This window comes from Parambassis ranga, chromosome 1 (assembly GCF_900634625.1).
Source record: "Parambassis ranga chromosome 1, fParRan2.1, whole genome shotgun sequence".
In the NCBI taxonomy this organism is placed as follows: Eukaryota; Metazoa; Chordata; class Actinopteri; family Ambassidae; genus Parambassis; species Parambassis ranga.
The window spans coordinates 20,408,294-20,422,416 of record NC_041022.1 but is presented as its reverse complement, the minus strand read 5'-3'; the positions used below and the strand labels follow the sequence as shown (position 1 = coordinate 20,422,416).

At 41.9% G+C, this 14,123-nt stretch overlaps 1 protein-coding gene across 1 annotated transcript in view; it reads right to left on the bottom strand.

Annotated features, from left to right (window-relative positions):
• The window catches only part of cacng2b (calcium channel, voltage-dependent, gamma subunit 2b), a 43,848-nt gene extending 30,049 nt beyond the window's left edge, over positions 1-13,799 (bottom strand). Inside the window, exon 1 of the mRNA XM_028406532.1 lies at positions 13,284-13,799. Coding sequence (XP_028262333.1) covers positions 13,284-13,494 — 211 coding nt within the window. The 5' untranslated portion in view covers positions 13,495-13,799. The remainder of the gene's footprint in view (positions 1-13,283) is intronic.
• Positions 13,800-14,123: the final 324 nt, after the last annotated feature.

The window sequence follows — 14,123 nt, the reverse complement described above, 5'->3', positions numbered from 1 at the left end:
GCAAACCACGAGTCATAAAATACAGACACCAGAGTTCATCACAGCCTGCTTAATGTTGCACCATAACCGTTAACGTGAGTTAGCCACATCTGCAGTGTAGCTGTAAACTCATTCCATTGACCATAAAGATCTGATGAATCACAGCCCGACACCTTACTGGGTCTGTGCTATGAAGACGAATGCCATGACATCTGGGTGCCTCTCACACAGCCAACAACCATATTATGGAGCTATTTGTTCTGTTTGGAGCTCAGGCTCAGGTTCACTGGTCGCACCGTGCACTGATCTGACCATGCTTTCTCTGTGGTTTAAACATACATGTTCTTGCTGCTAAAAAAGTATTCCTCAACCAATGTTTACGTTTACAGACATCATTTTCCTCTCACACACTCTTAATCAGCACAATGAAACAAGCCTCTGAGTATATTTGGTGTCTGCCTGATGGTGTAGCCATATACTGGATGGATTGTATCACATAAAAGGCTTCTGTAACTACATAAATATCATCTTGCAGCTTTAAAACTGTTTGTGTGCAGTCTCTAAATATCTGGGGGAACTTTTTAAACCTGGTCAAGATCAAGGTCAAATGCATAGTTCACCCTAAAATCAAGTCTGTTTTCTCTTCAGTATGTTTTGCCTGATGGAATTCATCATTTCTCAGCTCATATACTTGTTTGTTATTATAATACAGAATTAAAAACATAACACTTTGTGGATTTTTACTTACTCAAACTTAAAAACTTATCAAGATGTCTTTCATGAGATCATGACAGAGTTGAGACTCTGCTAACTAATTCTTATCAAACTATACCCAGTGACTGGTTTTGTGGACATAGATGCGCAAAACCCTAATGATTCAGTTGTGGCAGGACCATGATTGGTAATCCTCATTTAAGACAAAGACAGAAGTGCAGAGTCTTGACGTCACATCTGTGATATCCTCTTTGCCACTTGCTTCTGTAGCTCCTAAGATTCACTTGACATAATAAGAAAAATCAGCATCCACAATGCCATGAAAGAGACAGTTCAACCCAAAATCTAGGAGAAACAGCAATGCAGACAGGAAACTACAGGAACATTTAATTTTGAGCTGACCTTCCTTTAACTTGAAAGCACAGAATCACATTTACATTATGGTAACTTGCTTTAATCAATATCTATTACAATCCCTATGGATTATTGTCATAATTTCTACAGCATAAAAGCATCATTCAGTTCTCTGTCTTTGCTATAGGCTAACATCAAACACACGTGATAGACAACCACTAGTCTAGACTAAAGTCTATAGACACTGGCACAGTGTGTAAATGTGAACACACAGAGTTCTAATCTAATTTTGAATTGTGTGTGTATAAAGCATGTGTATGTGTGTTATTCCTGCTCTAATACATACCAGTTAATCAATAGGCTAATGTAATGGCAATCCAGCCAGGAAACACACACACACACACACACACACACACACACACACACACAGTATGAGTCATGTGGTTTACAGATGACAGCATTGTTACTCCATCAGTTTGACCATATGTTACTACTAACACAAACTCCGGAGCGACTTTACCCGGCATTCACACAGAGCAGCTCCATCAATCTGTCACTCCTCTGGTGACTGACGGTGGGCGGGGGCATGCACCGTGATGACAGCAGCACATAGACCCTTACACAAACATGGCACTTCTTCACTATGTTGTGTGATTTATGTCACAATGGTCATGATGCAAATAGAACAACTAGTGTGTGTGTGTGATACATATTGCTAACACACACACACACTGTGCTCTCTGGTCATTCCCTTTGGCTCCTGATGTCTGTAGGATTAGGGAGCAGTTGGCCTGTCAGCACCTCTCCCACCAGGCGTTAAACAGGCTGTGTGGAGGTGCCAACAGCTCTCTGCTGCACCACACTCAACCTACTATACTGTAAAACAAAGAACGTGACATACTGCTACTACTGTACCAAGCCGGACTCCACTGTGAAGCGCAGCACATGACATACTGTTGTTATCGTGGAAACGGCTGCGTTATACTATGCAAGTGAGACACGCACTTGAAGTTGTTACTACATTGTGAAATACTGAATGCTGTATTGTTTTATGAAGGAAAAAACGGCATTGTACTACATAGAAATCAACAATTTCAAATTAAAGAAGCATTGTAAGTTACTGCTGAGATTTTTAACAGGTGTCAGGTTATATCCTCAGAGAGTTTATATTGCATTGAAATCTGTGGATTCTCTCATCACAGCTCAAAGGCTGCAGGTTTTAGAAGTACATCTAAAACATCATAAAAAGAGGATTAGGGAGACAAAAAAATGATCTGGTTCTGTATCAGTGAAACATATTTAATAATAAGAAGAGCCAGTTAAAATGTGTCTTCCTGCTTCCAGAAGTTCTGTGATCTGGGTGAATCCTCACAGATTGCTAAAAAAACAACCAAACACATGTTTTACTTAAACCGTTTACAGCAAAACATTCTGTGGTGGAATTTATCTTTTATTCAAGTACAATTTTTTTTCGTGTTTTCAACCTGAGCCTGAGTCTTCAGAGAGTCCCTGTGGTGTGGAAGACTTCATGCCTCGTTCCTATTCCTAACACATCGTAGTGACCCCAAGGACTACAGGCCCTAGCATCACACATGCCCCGAAGACCCTGGACACTGGACAGCGAGGATGCAGGTGGATTCCCTACTGGTGTCCTGGATGGTGGACTATCTGACTGGCAGACCACAGTATGTACGCCTACAGAGCTGTATGTCAGACAGATTGATCAACAACACCGGGGCTCCAAAGAGGACCATCCTCTCTCCCTTCCTCTTCACTCTCTACACCACAGACTTCAACTACTGCACAGAGACCTGCCACCTCCACAAATTCTCTGATGACTCTACAGTAGTTGGATGTATTACTGGTGGCGATAAGACGGAGTACAGGTCCGTAGTGGATTTGTGACTTGGAGCAAGAGCAACCACCTACTGCTCAATGTGACAAAGACAAAGGAACTGATGGTGGATCTGAGCAGGACGAAGGCTCCAGTGATCCCTATCAACATCAAAGGGGTCAGTGTGGAGGTGGTGGAGGAGTACACGTACTTGGGGGTGTACTTGGACCACAAACTGAACGTGGACACTGTTTACAGGAAGGGTCAGAGTCACCTCTACTTTCTGAAGAAGCTGAGGTCCTTCAACATCTGCAGGACGATGATGAGGATGTTCTATGAGTGCCAGTGCCATCAGGTATGCTGTTGCTGTCGTCTGAGGGTGAGGGACATGGAACAGAATCATCCAGAATGCCGGCCATGTTGTGGGAAAAAACCTGGACTCTCTGACAGATGTGTCCGAGAGGACGATGTTGTCCGATATAAAGACTATGCAGGACTTTCTCTCTCACCCGCTCCAGAACATGCTGACTAGCTACAGGAGCTTGTTCAGCAACAGACTCCGACTCCCACGCTGCACCACAGAGAGAGACAGGAAATCATTCCTTCCTGTCACTGTTACACTACAGAAAGCTGAACTTTAATGGTCATACAGACATTGTACGTACATACATACTTGTCTGCTCTTGTATACCATTCTCTTTACCATGTAAAGGCGTATACAGTGGTAAATATGTTTCTTTTAGATAAAGCTCAGGGATTGGATGTTAATGGAATATTTACTTAGATATTTATTATATTTAATACTTTAATTCTTGCACTTTCTATTGTCCTCGGGGATAAATAAAGGAATTCTGATTTTTATTCAGATTTTGATGTAGTCCATTTTAGACTCTTTTCACATCTTGGAAACCTCAATGTGTAGCCAGGCACATGCTTCAGATGTCTGAAGCAATGCTAAAATGTAAACTTTTATTTCAATAAATCTTTAAATTATCCTACAAAATATGATAAGATTTCCCCCCAAGAAGATTTTTTTGGTATCAGAACAGTTTCTTTTTTCTGCTTTTAATAATCATCTCATAGCCCCACATATTTCAAACAATTTATTGATATTTATTGGTTGTTCTTAAACAGCAGTAAAGAACACTCAATTCTGATTGGCCACTTTAATTCTGTAGTTCAAGTCCTTGAATGAAAAATGCCCTGATAAAATGTTCATCAAATAAAAACATTGTATGTAAAGTGTTTCACCTAGCTCCACCTACAGCAACATGCTGTTCTAACACTGATGCCTCACATTTAATAATCTAATCATGTCACATACAATTAGAGTATTCAGACCTGCACTTTGAATGCAATACTAACAGATATATAGAGCATTTTTTTATTATTATTATTTATTTATTTGCAAGACTTGCTTGTATCGGAGTGTTTATACCTTGCTATTATATTATCTATGTTTTAAATCATGAAATGGAAATGTTTATTTACTTAATTTACTTAATTTCTACATAACTGGGGTGAAAACAACTTAATGATGTGACCTCAAAACCCCAGGATGGGAGCCATTGCTCTACTTTATCATATGACCTATTTGTAGTCTCATGTTTATTCAGGAACTAACTTTTGTGGAGCTTCCACATGTTTTTTTTTTTAGTTAAAATACTGCATACCAAAGCCTGACTCCTCCATTACTCATCTTACTTAATGCAGAATGAAAGAAGCCAGCAACAGTTTCAACAACATACTGTAATCAGTTTAAGAGGGAAGTTGTAGAAATGCAGGATTTCTACACTGGCTTCCACTGTAGTTATACTACAGCGGCTACCGCTGCACATACTAGACGGCTCTGGCACACTTGCCTCGTGCCACACTATAGACTGCTAACAGCTCTGTCCTGTTGCATAACCCTGTTAGTGAAACACTTCAGCATCTGCAGCAGAACAAACACACCACTGGACACACTGCTGCGGCTTTCAGAAGCAATTTTAGGATTAACGCTGGAGGCTTTTGATAGCCAGCTACACACACTGAATGTATGGTAATTAAAACACAAAACAACACATTAAACCACAAAAATAATTCAAATTCAGCCTCTGTCAATCTAAACTCAAGGGACTACTCTATAATATACCTAGCAGTATTTACTAGTATACTAGGCTATACCTAAAATACTGAAGGAACTGCAGAGACACACTGGGCTGCTTGAGACCACAACACGATTGTGTCCTTGTGGCTCTACTACACCTCATTTTATGTGTGCATGTTTTTTGCATGTAAATGTGTTCTGTGTGTGTGTGTGTGATTGATGTTTCTCCTGTGGAGTGTGTGTCAGTCCCAGGTGGTGTGTGAGTGCTCGTAAACAGTCTCTTTGATTGAGAGGCCGTGATGCTTGTTTGACAGGCGGCCTTGTGCTGCCAACAGAGCGCTGCATCGCCATAGTTACGCAGTGTCATGTGGCCACAGACACCAAGCAATGCCATGAAGGAGGACAAGCAGAGTGGCCACAAATAGAAGGTGGAATAACTGCATTAATTAGTTAATGAGAAGAAGGTTATCAGGGGGTTTAATTGTTGGTGAATGTAAAAACCTATGAATAAATATTCACTAAAAAAATGGTTGTTTAAAATACATGCAAATAATTCAAAGGAACACAATGTAACATTTAATGTTTTGCAGTGTTATATTTATGATGTATTTGTCTTAGATTTGATTGGTTGGGTAGGATTACTTTTTAGAAAGTTATTATGTGCATCTCATATGGTCCATATATTGTCACAACACTGAGCAGAACCTACTTAGGCTAGTCATAAACTTGCCACTATAATTCTCATATTTTATGGCATGTTGTTATGTATATACCATATATACATAATGTACACAAGGACATAGCCTACTATAGTAGTGTGTGTGGTGGCTACAGCATACCAGACAACACCAACAAACCTATGCGAGATCAACCATTCCGACTTCAAACGCATCTGACTGAAAAATACTATTAAGTTTATTTAAATTGGTGTTATAGAAATATACATTATCAAGACAAAGGAAACTGCTAAACCTATGAAAATCAAAAGATAGATAACCCTAATTAGAAGGTAAAGCCTCACCTTGATTGTGTACCTCATTGTCTTAACAGGTTTTTATTTCTATGTAATACATACGCACGCTAACTAATGGAATCATAACCCTGTTATGATGACCCTTGTCTATCCAGGCTACTGGTGCTCAATGGAAATTATTAAACATGGCAAGGTTCAAAGGGTTCAGATGTCTTCAGTAACAAAATGATTTTCAGCGTGATGAAAGACGAATTTCAATGGCGGTACAGACACATACACACAGTACACTCTCAGACACTCACACCTCATTCTCAGAAACATATCTCCTGTCACACACACCTCGCTCGCTTTCAAACCCGCCATGATGGAGATTAATAGCAGCATTTAGGGCCCGCTGAGCTCCACCTGTCAAGGCTGGGGCCCCCAGGGCAGCTCCGATCTGTGCCTAGAAACGAGAGACTGTCCTGGGGCAAGATCCATCATGGAAGTCTGAGACAAGTTGGATCTCTGGAGCCAGCCTCCACAGCTGGACCACCGACACAGGGTCATCTGTCCAGGATGACAGGCGCACTGAGCGAATCCAACATGAACAGGCTCGATAGCTGCTGGATGGACAAGTGTTGGGTCCAAGCAGAGGCGTGATGGCCACATGTATGTCAGGAAGGTGAGATGTGACTGGTATACAAGTACATGCTATAAGGAGCACTAACATACACATAGAACATATGACTCAGCGACGGACTCAGATGATAGCGTCCAAAAAAGGAATGTTTCTTTGGTACTGACAAGCTGCAACATCAGGAATATCTCCTCATATTTACTGTTACAGCCACAACACATCAGCATATAAATGAGAAAAGAACTGCTCGGGACAGTGGCGAAATCCATGTGTGTGTTGTGTCCAATGTGTTTCCAACAATTTAAAACAAAAAACATCTTTTTAAAAAGTTATGAAGATAAAAATAATTCCAAATAGTTTTGTGGTTGCTCTATTGAGAAGAATTTCCAGGAGTTGGGTGGTTGCAGCTCGCTGACGGCTGTAGTTTGACAGCTGCCTTGACCTGTCAGTCACTTCTATTACAGTATCAACAACAACACGCCCACAGAGCGCTGCTGGATGCTGACTGTTTGCAAGGCTCAGTGCAGAGGCAGAACAATGGCTCTTATTTCCATAACCACCACTCCTCTGTAGGACACCATAAATAGTAGTTACATGTTGCAGTATATTTATTAAGGGATTATGGCTTTGACCTTTGCTCTCCAAGACTGTAAGAGGGGGCAATTACACAGATATGCATATTTCAAGGTTTACAGCTGGAAACTAGTAATCACTCATAACTTGTACCATTTTTCATCAAAAGCGAAATTTGACCAAAAGGAAAGCTTTATATGTTTCAGCCTCATCACGTAATGACTACATCTACACTGCTCAAAAAAATAAAGGAAATACTTAAAGAACACAATGTAACACCAAGTCAGTCACACTTCTGTGACATCAGCCTGTCCAGTTAGGATCAACACTGATTGTGAATCAGTTTCAGCTGCTGTTGTGCAAATGGAACAGACAACAGGTGGAAATGAGAGGCAGTTATCAAGACAGCCCCTATAAAGGAGAGGTTCTGCAGGTGCTGACCACAGACCGTCCACAAGTGGGGCTTCTGCTTACAGCCCAACACCATGCAGGGTGATTGGTATTTGCCAGAGGACACAAAGATTGGCAGATTCACCATTGGCGCCCTGTGCTCTTCACAGATGAGAGCAGGTTCACACTGAGCACATGTGACAGAGGTGGCAGAGTCTGGAGACGCCGTGGAGAACGTTCTGCTGCCTGTAACATCCTCCAGCATGACCTGTTTGGTGGTGGGTCAGTAATATGGGGAGGCATTTCTTTGGAGGCACAGCCCTCCATGTGCTAGCCAGAGGTACCCTGACTGCCATTAGGTACCAGGATGAGATCCTCAGACCCATTGTGAGACCATATGCTGGTGCAGTGGGCCCTGGGTTCCTTCTGATGATGACAATGCTAGGCCTCATGTGGCTGAAGTGTGTCAGCAGTTCCTGCATGATGAAGGCATTGATGCTATGGACTGGCCTGCCTTTTCCCCAGACCTGAATCCAATCCAGCACATCTGGGATCTCATGTCTTGTTCCATCCACCAACGCCACGCTGTACCACAAAGTGTCCAGGAGCTGACTGATGCTCTAATCCAGGACTGGGAGGAGATCCCTCAGGACAACATCTGCCGCCTCATCAGGAGCATGCCCAGGCGTTGTAGGGAGGTCATACAGGCACGTGGAGGCCACACACACTACTGAGCCTCATTCTGACTTGTCTTGAGGAATTTCCACTCACACAAGTTGGATCAGCCTGTAATGTGATTTTCCACTTTCATAATGAGTATGGTTCCAAATCCAGACCTCCATGGGTTAATAATTTTGATTTACATTGATCATTTTTATGTTATTTTGTATGTATTCCACTATGTAATGAATGAAGATGTTCAACTGGAGTATTTTGTTTATTTAGTTCTAGGAGGTGTTATTTTAGTGTTCCCTCTCAAAGTAAACAAGTGGGACTTTTCATCATTATAGCCAAAAAGGGTGGAGAAAGGTGTTGCAGATAATGTAATGTTTATTGCTATAAAAGGGTCACACCAAAGAAGTGCATTTTATGAGCCTTTATAGCTTAACAAGTTGATCATACAAGTGGCTGTGTCATATCAAACACATGTTGCTTTTGGATTTACTGTTGTTAATATGTTTAGATGATTTATAGAACGGCTGTATAAACAATGTCAAGCAATGTTAACAAAACAGATCTATGCTTTTAACAACCTGTGGAGATTGAAAAACTACAATAACAAGACAAAACACTCAGATTGTTGACTTTTTCATTTGTCTGTATTTGTAATGTTTCTCTATCTTGGGGCCTACAGATCCCAGATCACCCATAATCAGGTCACTTTTGAATAAATCTGCTCGTAATTATCATTTCCTGTCATAAAGCGTCTGATAAAGCACCCTTGTGTGTGATTTTTTTTTTTTTTGTAGCAAGATAACATTCAATTTACCAGTCCCCAACTACATTGACTGCCTGACCGGCAGCTGATAAGAAAGGTCATATAATGTTTTTCCAATCAGATTACATTAGTAATCAGATTACATGTAATTTTTGTTCCCTATCCACTGAACCACTTTAGATAAAGAGGTGGTCTGCATTTTGTTTTTTTTGTGCCAGCCAGATTATTTTTGTAATCTGATTCCATGTAATTAGTTACTCCCAATCCTGGCATATACACTAGCTGGAGCTTTAGATAAAGAGGCGGCACGGAGAGAGGCCCTGTTGACGATCAGCACAGCAAAGCTGTAGCTGTTTGCTATTAGCATAATTAATGTCATTGCCGTAATGCACTCCAGTTCTGAGACAGCCTGCTTTCACACACACACACAGAGAGCTCATACATTTGTGTACAGGCCAAAGCATAAAAGGAAAAACATAATGAAATCTGCAATACCGAACTCCAAGCTCAACATGAAAGAGTCACGTCACCTGTTTTGTAATGCTAACGTGTCACCAAACTCGCGCAGCCACGCACTGGTATCTGCAAATCATGTACATCATGTCCCAAGCATTAAAATAAAATCATTCTCTGTGACGTATTATGTTAAAAGCTGGGGCAAGATAGGTTAGATAGAACGTGGGCCTGTGTGTTAAAGATAGCACAGGATGCCTGAGGGGGTGTGACAGCAAACCAGGGCTGCCTGCTCTTTTTTCTCTCTTGTTCTTTTTTTTCCCCCTATTTTTTTTCTCAACACCTCCCAATTTTTCTCTTCCTCCCTCTCATTCTCTTCTCTGCACCACACAGCTATAAAGCAACTGTAGCTCTGAAGGCGAAGCACACAGAGCAAGCTGGATCCCTCTCAGATTCCTCTCTGCTCTTAACCATTTCAAATCTCTGGTGCCAAGGACACCGAGCGAGCTTAGAGTGTGAAAAGTAAAGCCACTTAGCGAGAAAAATAAGCATATCACATGGAGCGAGTTGGCGTGGCTGCATTCACATCGACGAATGTGTTGGTGATTTGACACAATTTTGCCATTTCTGCCAAGATTTTTATGTTTTCTGTCATTAAAATAAACACATTTTGTACTTGCTCTCACAACCAATCAGTGTAAGTACTTCCAAACTTGGAGTAACACACTTATTGCCATGGCTTGCTCTTAAAAAAAAAAGATTACATAATGTGGATTCGAGGCTCATCACACCTGCACAAAATGAGCCAAAATAGAAAATGTGTAAGTAGTTGCATTCTGTTTCTGTTCTATCACTATGAAGCTCGGACGATCACTACAAAGAGCAGCACATCCCTGTTCACCATGATGGTCTTTTAATGAGCCTGACATCCAGCCTATTTTTGCACAGGATACATTAGCATGTTGGTAGCTTTATAACCAATGAGCTGGATCTTTACTGAGCTAGCATTAGCTTCCATTCATTAGGGTTAGTTCCAGGCTACTTTCCTTGCTGTGGTTGGGGGAACAGGTGATGGAACACAGCTGAGCATAGTCCAAGGCTACTGCCCTGGTGCCTGCCAATTGCTATTACCCTCACTGCATCTGGAGGTCATCCTGAATTATTGAACCACAGTTACATAACTGTGGTGTTTACTCATGTGAAAATGAAATACAGGTATAGTTTTGAGTCCAGGTTACATTGTTATCTTCCATAATGGATGTATATTTCTGGTTCTCCTTTGCACCAAAATGAACATGTATATAGAGTAGTTTGACACCCATTAGCTGTTTTTGTTTGCCTTTTACTTCAGACTCACACAAAGGAACGGCCGAGACATCGCAGCGTCAGGCAAAGATGTGATCTTTTCACCCCTTACAGGGTCAATATGTAGAAATGTAGCCAAGGGCAAGGCAAGGCATACAAGAATGTAAAATCAATTTTAAAACTGATGGAGACAGTATGCACCATCACTTTAACAGAACAGGACCAAGACGTGCAGCCAAAGCTGTGCTATGTAAAGAGGACATGGAAGTCTCCATGTTCTGCAGATTGTTTGTGAAGTGTTTTTTTTCACTTCTGTGCTTTTAGTATGTTAAATACTAAGAATAATCCTCATTACAAATAGATCATGGTAACTACATAATGTGATTTCCATACATACTATCATTGCTTATCATGAGCTAAGGTGACAAGCTCATTAAAGCTGGTCTTACAATAGGTCTTAATGACACACTGTGTGGATGAATAACAAGGTGTGTGACAGGATCAGGCTGCGTGGCCTGACCAGTGTGACAGTGTGAGGTCACAATCAGGGAGAGTCACGTCACGGCGCCTAGACCGTAACTGGATATGCACAAGTGCACACACACACACACAGTGCAGGAGTAAGTATGTAAATGCTAATTTAGACATACATCAAAGAATATTTTGACTAAGCATCATCTCATTCTACAAACCTTTTATTTTGAGATATTTACAATATAAAAGTCCCAAAATCAGCAAACAGTGGTTTCCTTCCTTATTCTCTTCAACCCACATTTAAACTTGTAACCAAGTAAATGATGGACAAATTTTAACAAATGCACAGAATCTATGCCATCAGCAGGTGGCTTTGTCCTGTGAATCAGGTGAATTTGGGGCTGGGTATTGTCTGATTGAGGATGATTGAGGATAAAGAGCCTGTGTGTGTGTGTGTGTGTGTGTGTGTGTGTGTGTGTGTCAGTTTCACACATAAAGAGAAACTTCACAGTTTTTTCTTTTGTATGATCACAAAGATACAATACAAGACATAACACTGCAACACACGGGCTACAGGATGAAGATTCTGAAGATTGTGCTGTTTCTCTCACATATGCTTTCATTTCTCTCAACCAGCCACATTTCTGCACCCACACATCCATTTTATCTCTTAGGATGTGTTTATGCCAAAGTTAAACTAGTTTTCTGTCCATCCCAGCGCGATAAAGCAGCCATATTTCTTTTCCTTTATAGCACCATTTCAAACTGCAGATTAATCTCAATACACTGGTATGTTCCACCTTCTTTTTAACATGCACTGTTTTAACATCTAGTATATGCATTGGGATGTTTGAGGTCCTCATCACCACACCACATATGGTTTGAAAGTGTCACATAGATGTGAATGGTAGTCCAATAGACAATGATGGAAGTGATCGGTAAATCATATTGTAGAAGAGGCGGTAGCTGTAACCATGGTAACCAAACCATGATGATTTTTTTTCTAAACTAACTTTGTCCAACATTTAATCTTTAAACCTTAACAAATAGTGCAAAAAAGTTGTTCAAAGCAGCCAGAGAAGGCAAAAATTAGCATGACAATGAAACCTATGCGCTTAAACTGCAACATCTCAACAAGAATCAAACCTGTGTCTCCTGGTCGAAAGGCTGTGTGTGTGTGTGTATGTGTGTTATTACCATCAATGAACTTTAGTTCATTATGTGGGACATTAAAACATATGTCCAATGTGTGACAAGATGTGTGTGAGACTGTTGATGCCAGCTTTACTTTTTCCACATACAGGACGAGTCTATATCTTAAGGGTCTCCCCTATATCAGAAACGGCAGACAGAATCTATGTTGCTCAGTCCGTGCCAAAACATCATGTTTGGTCAAATCTCATATCGTGGTTCAACTGTCTGACCATGGAATTCAGTCCGTCATCATTTTCACTGTTAGTCACAGAGCTTTATTACTAGATGTCAGAACAATATGCTGAATTGAATAAATCCCACAACTAGCTAATCAACTTTTTACATGATGTAAGAACTATGAACACACACGTACAGAGTGATGTGTTTACAGCTGTTCTGAGTTTACCGTACACCTGGCTGGACCATGTGTGTGTGTGTTGTGAAGTCTGGTGTGGCAGTTTGCTAAGTGGGCTGAGCTGCTCTCTGCTGGGACAATTAAAAGACCATTCTGCACAGTGGCCATGACAGAGCAGGAGGACAGGCCAAACCCTCAACAACAACACAACCATTTGGTGGACTTGTTGTCCAAATCACCTCTTTGAAAAGGCTGCAGTCATCTCTCAATGATGTCACAGGTTGCAGGCAAAGAGTACAAAGAAATATAGATAGAACAGTGTGTGTGTGTGTGTGCGTGTGTGTGTGTGGAATTGGATGCAGAATACACACAGAATAGTGTGGGCATGTGAGCGTATGTGTAGGCATGTGAGTGCACATGCAGGACTGTGTGAATGTGTGTGTGGGCATGTAGGAATCGATCTGCTGGTGTGCCTAAGCGGGCTGTTGTTGGTGTATCTGTGCATGTATATACGGCTCCTTCAGCTATCTGCTGCTCACCTTCCAGGCAGCAGGTCCTCCAGAGGCCCGAGTGCGTCATCACCTCCTCGTTCTTCTTGCTGGTCTCGTTCTCGTTGGTGCTCTTGATCTTGCAGACACCGCGTGAGTACAGCCAGTAGTCTGTCCCCACGGCGATGGTCATGAGGCTGAAGGCAGCGAAGGCCCCCACCGTGGTCAGCAGCATCTGAACTCCGCGGTCAAACACGCCCATGTTGCCGCATTCCACGAAAGGGGGGCCCCCTTTCCTCTTGATGTATAGGAAGTAAATATTTGTGAGTTTGCGTCGCCACGCCAGCTCGGAAAACGGGGGGTGGGCGGCGTCGGGTGGGCGACGGTAGCGGGGGGCCGCTGGGGGGGCGGGGGAATTAGGGGAGCTCGGGGGAAATCGTATGGTTGGTTTTGGGCAGGGGGTCAGCCAAGAAGCGAAAATTAAGATAGTGGGGAAGATTTGAGGTGGATTTGAGGCTGTTTGGCCCAACAAAGGGGTCAAACAGACTATGGTGAGGACAATGGAACCTTCAGCGACAAAGCTGTCTGAATTCTAGTCCTCAAATGGCAGTACGCTGCCCTGCTCTGGAAAAAAAAATGTTGACCTAAAAACACAGGCTTCTAGCAGATCCCACAAGAGACCTGGTCTGGGATCTAGGCCTACTTTGTAAAGTTGGAAGGCCTCTAAACGTCAAACTCTGAAAAAGGCAGAGATAATGAGAAGATGGAGGATTTCGCTGAGCTTCTCTGAGGCTCGGTTTTGGCTTCCTGCGCTGACTAAAGCAGTCACATGTATTACAATCCTCACAGCTTCAACAGTGATGTATGGAATGATGTGCATGTAGCGCTTGA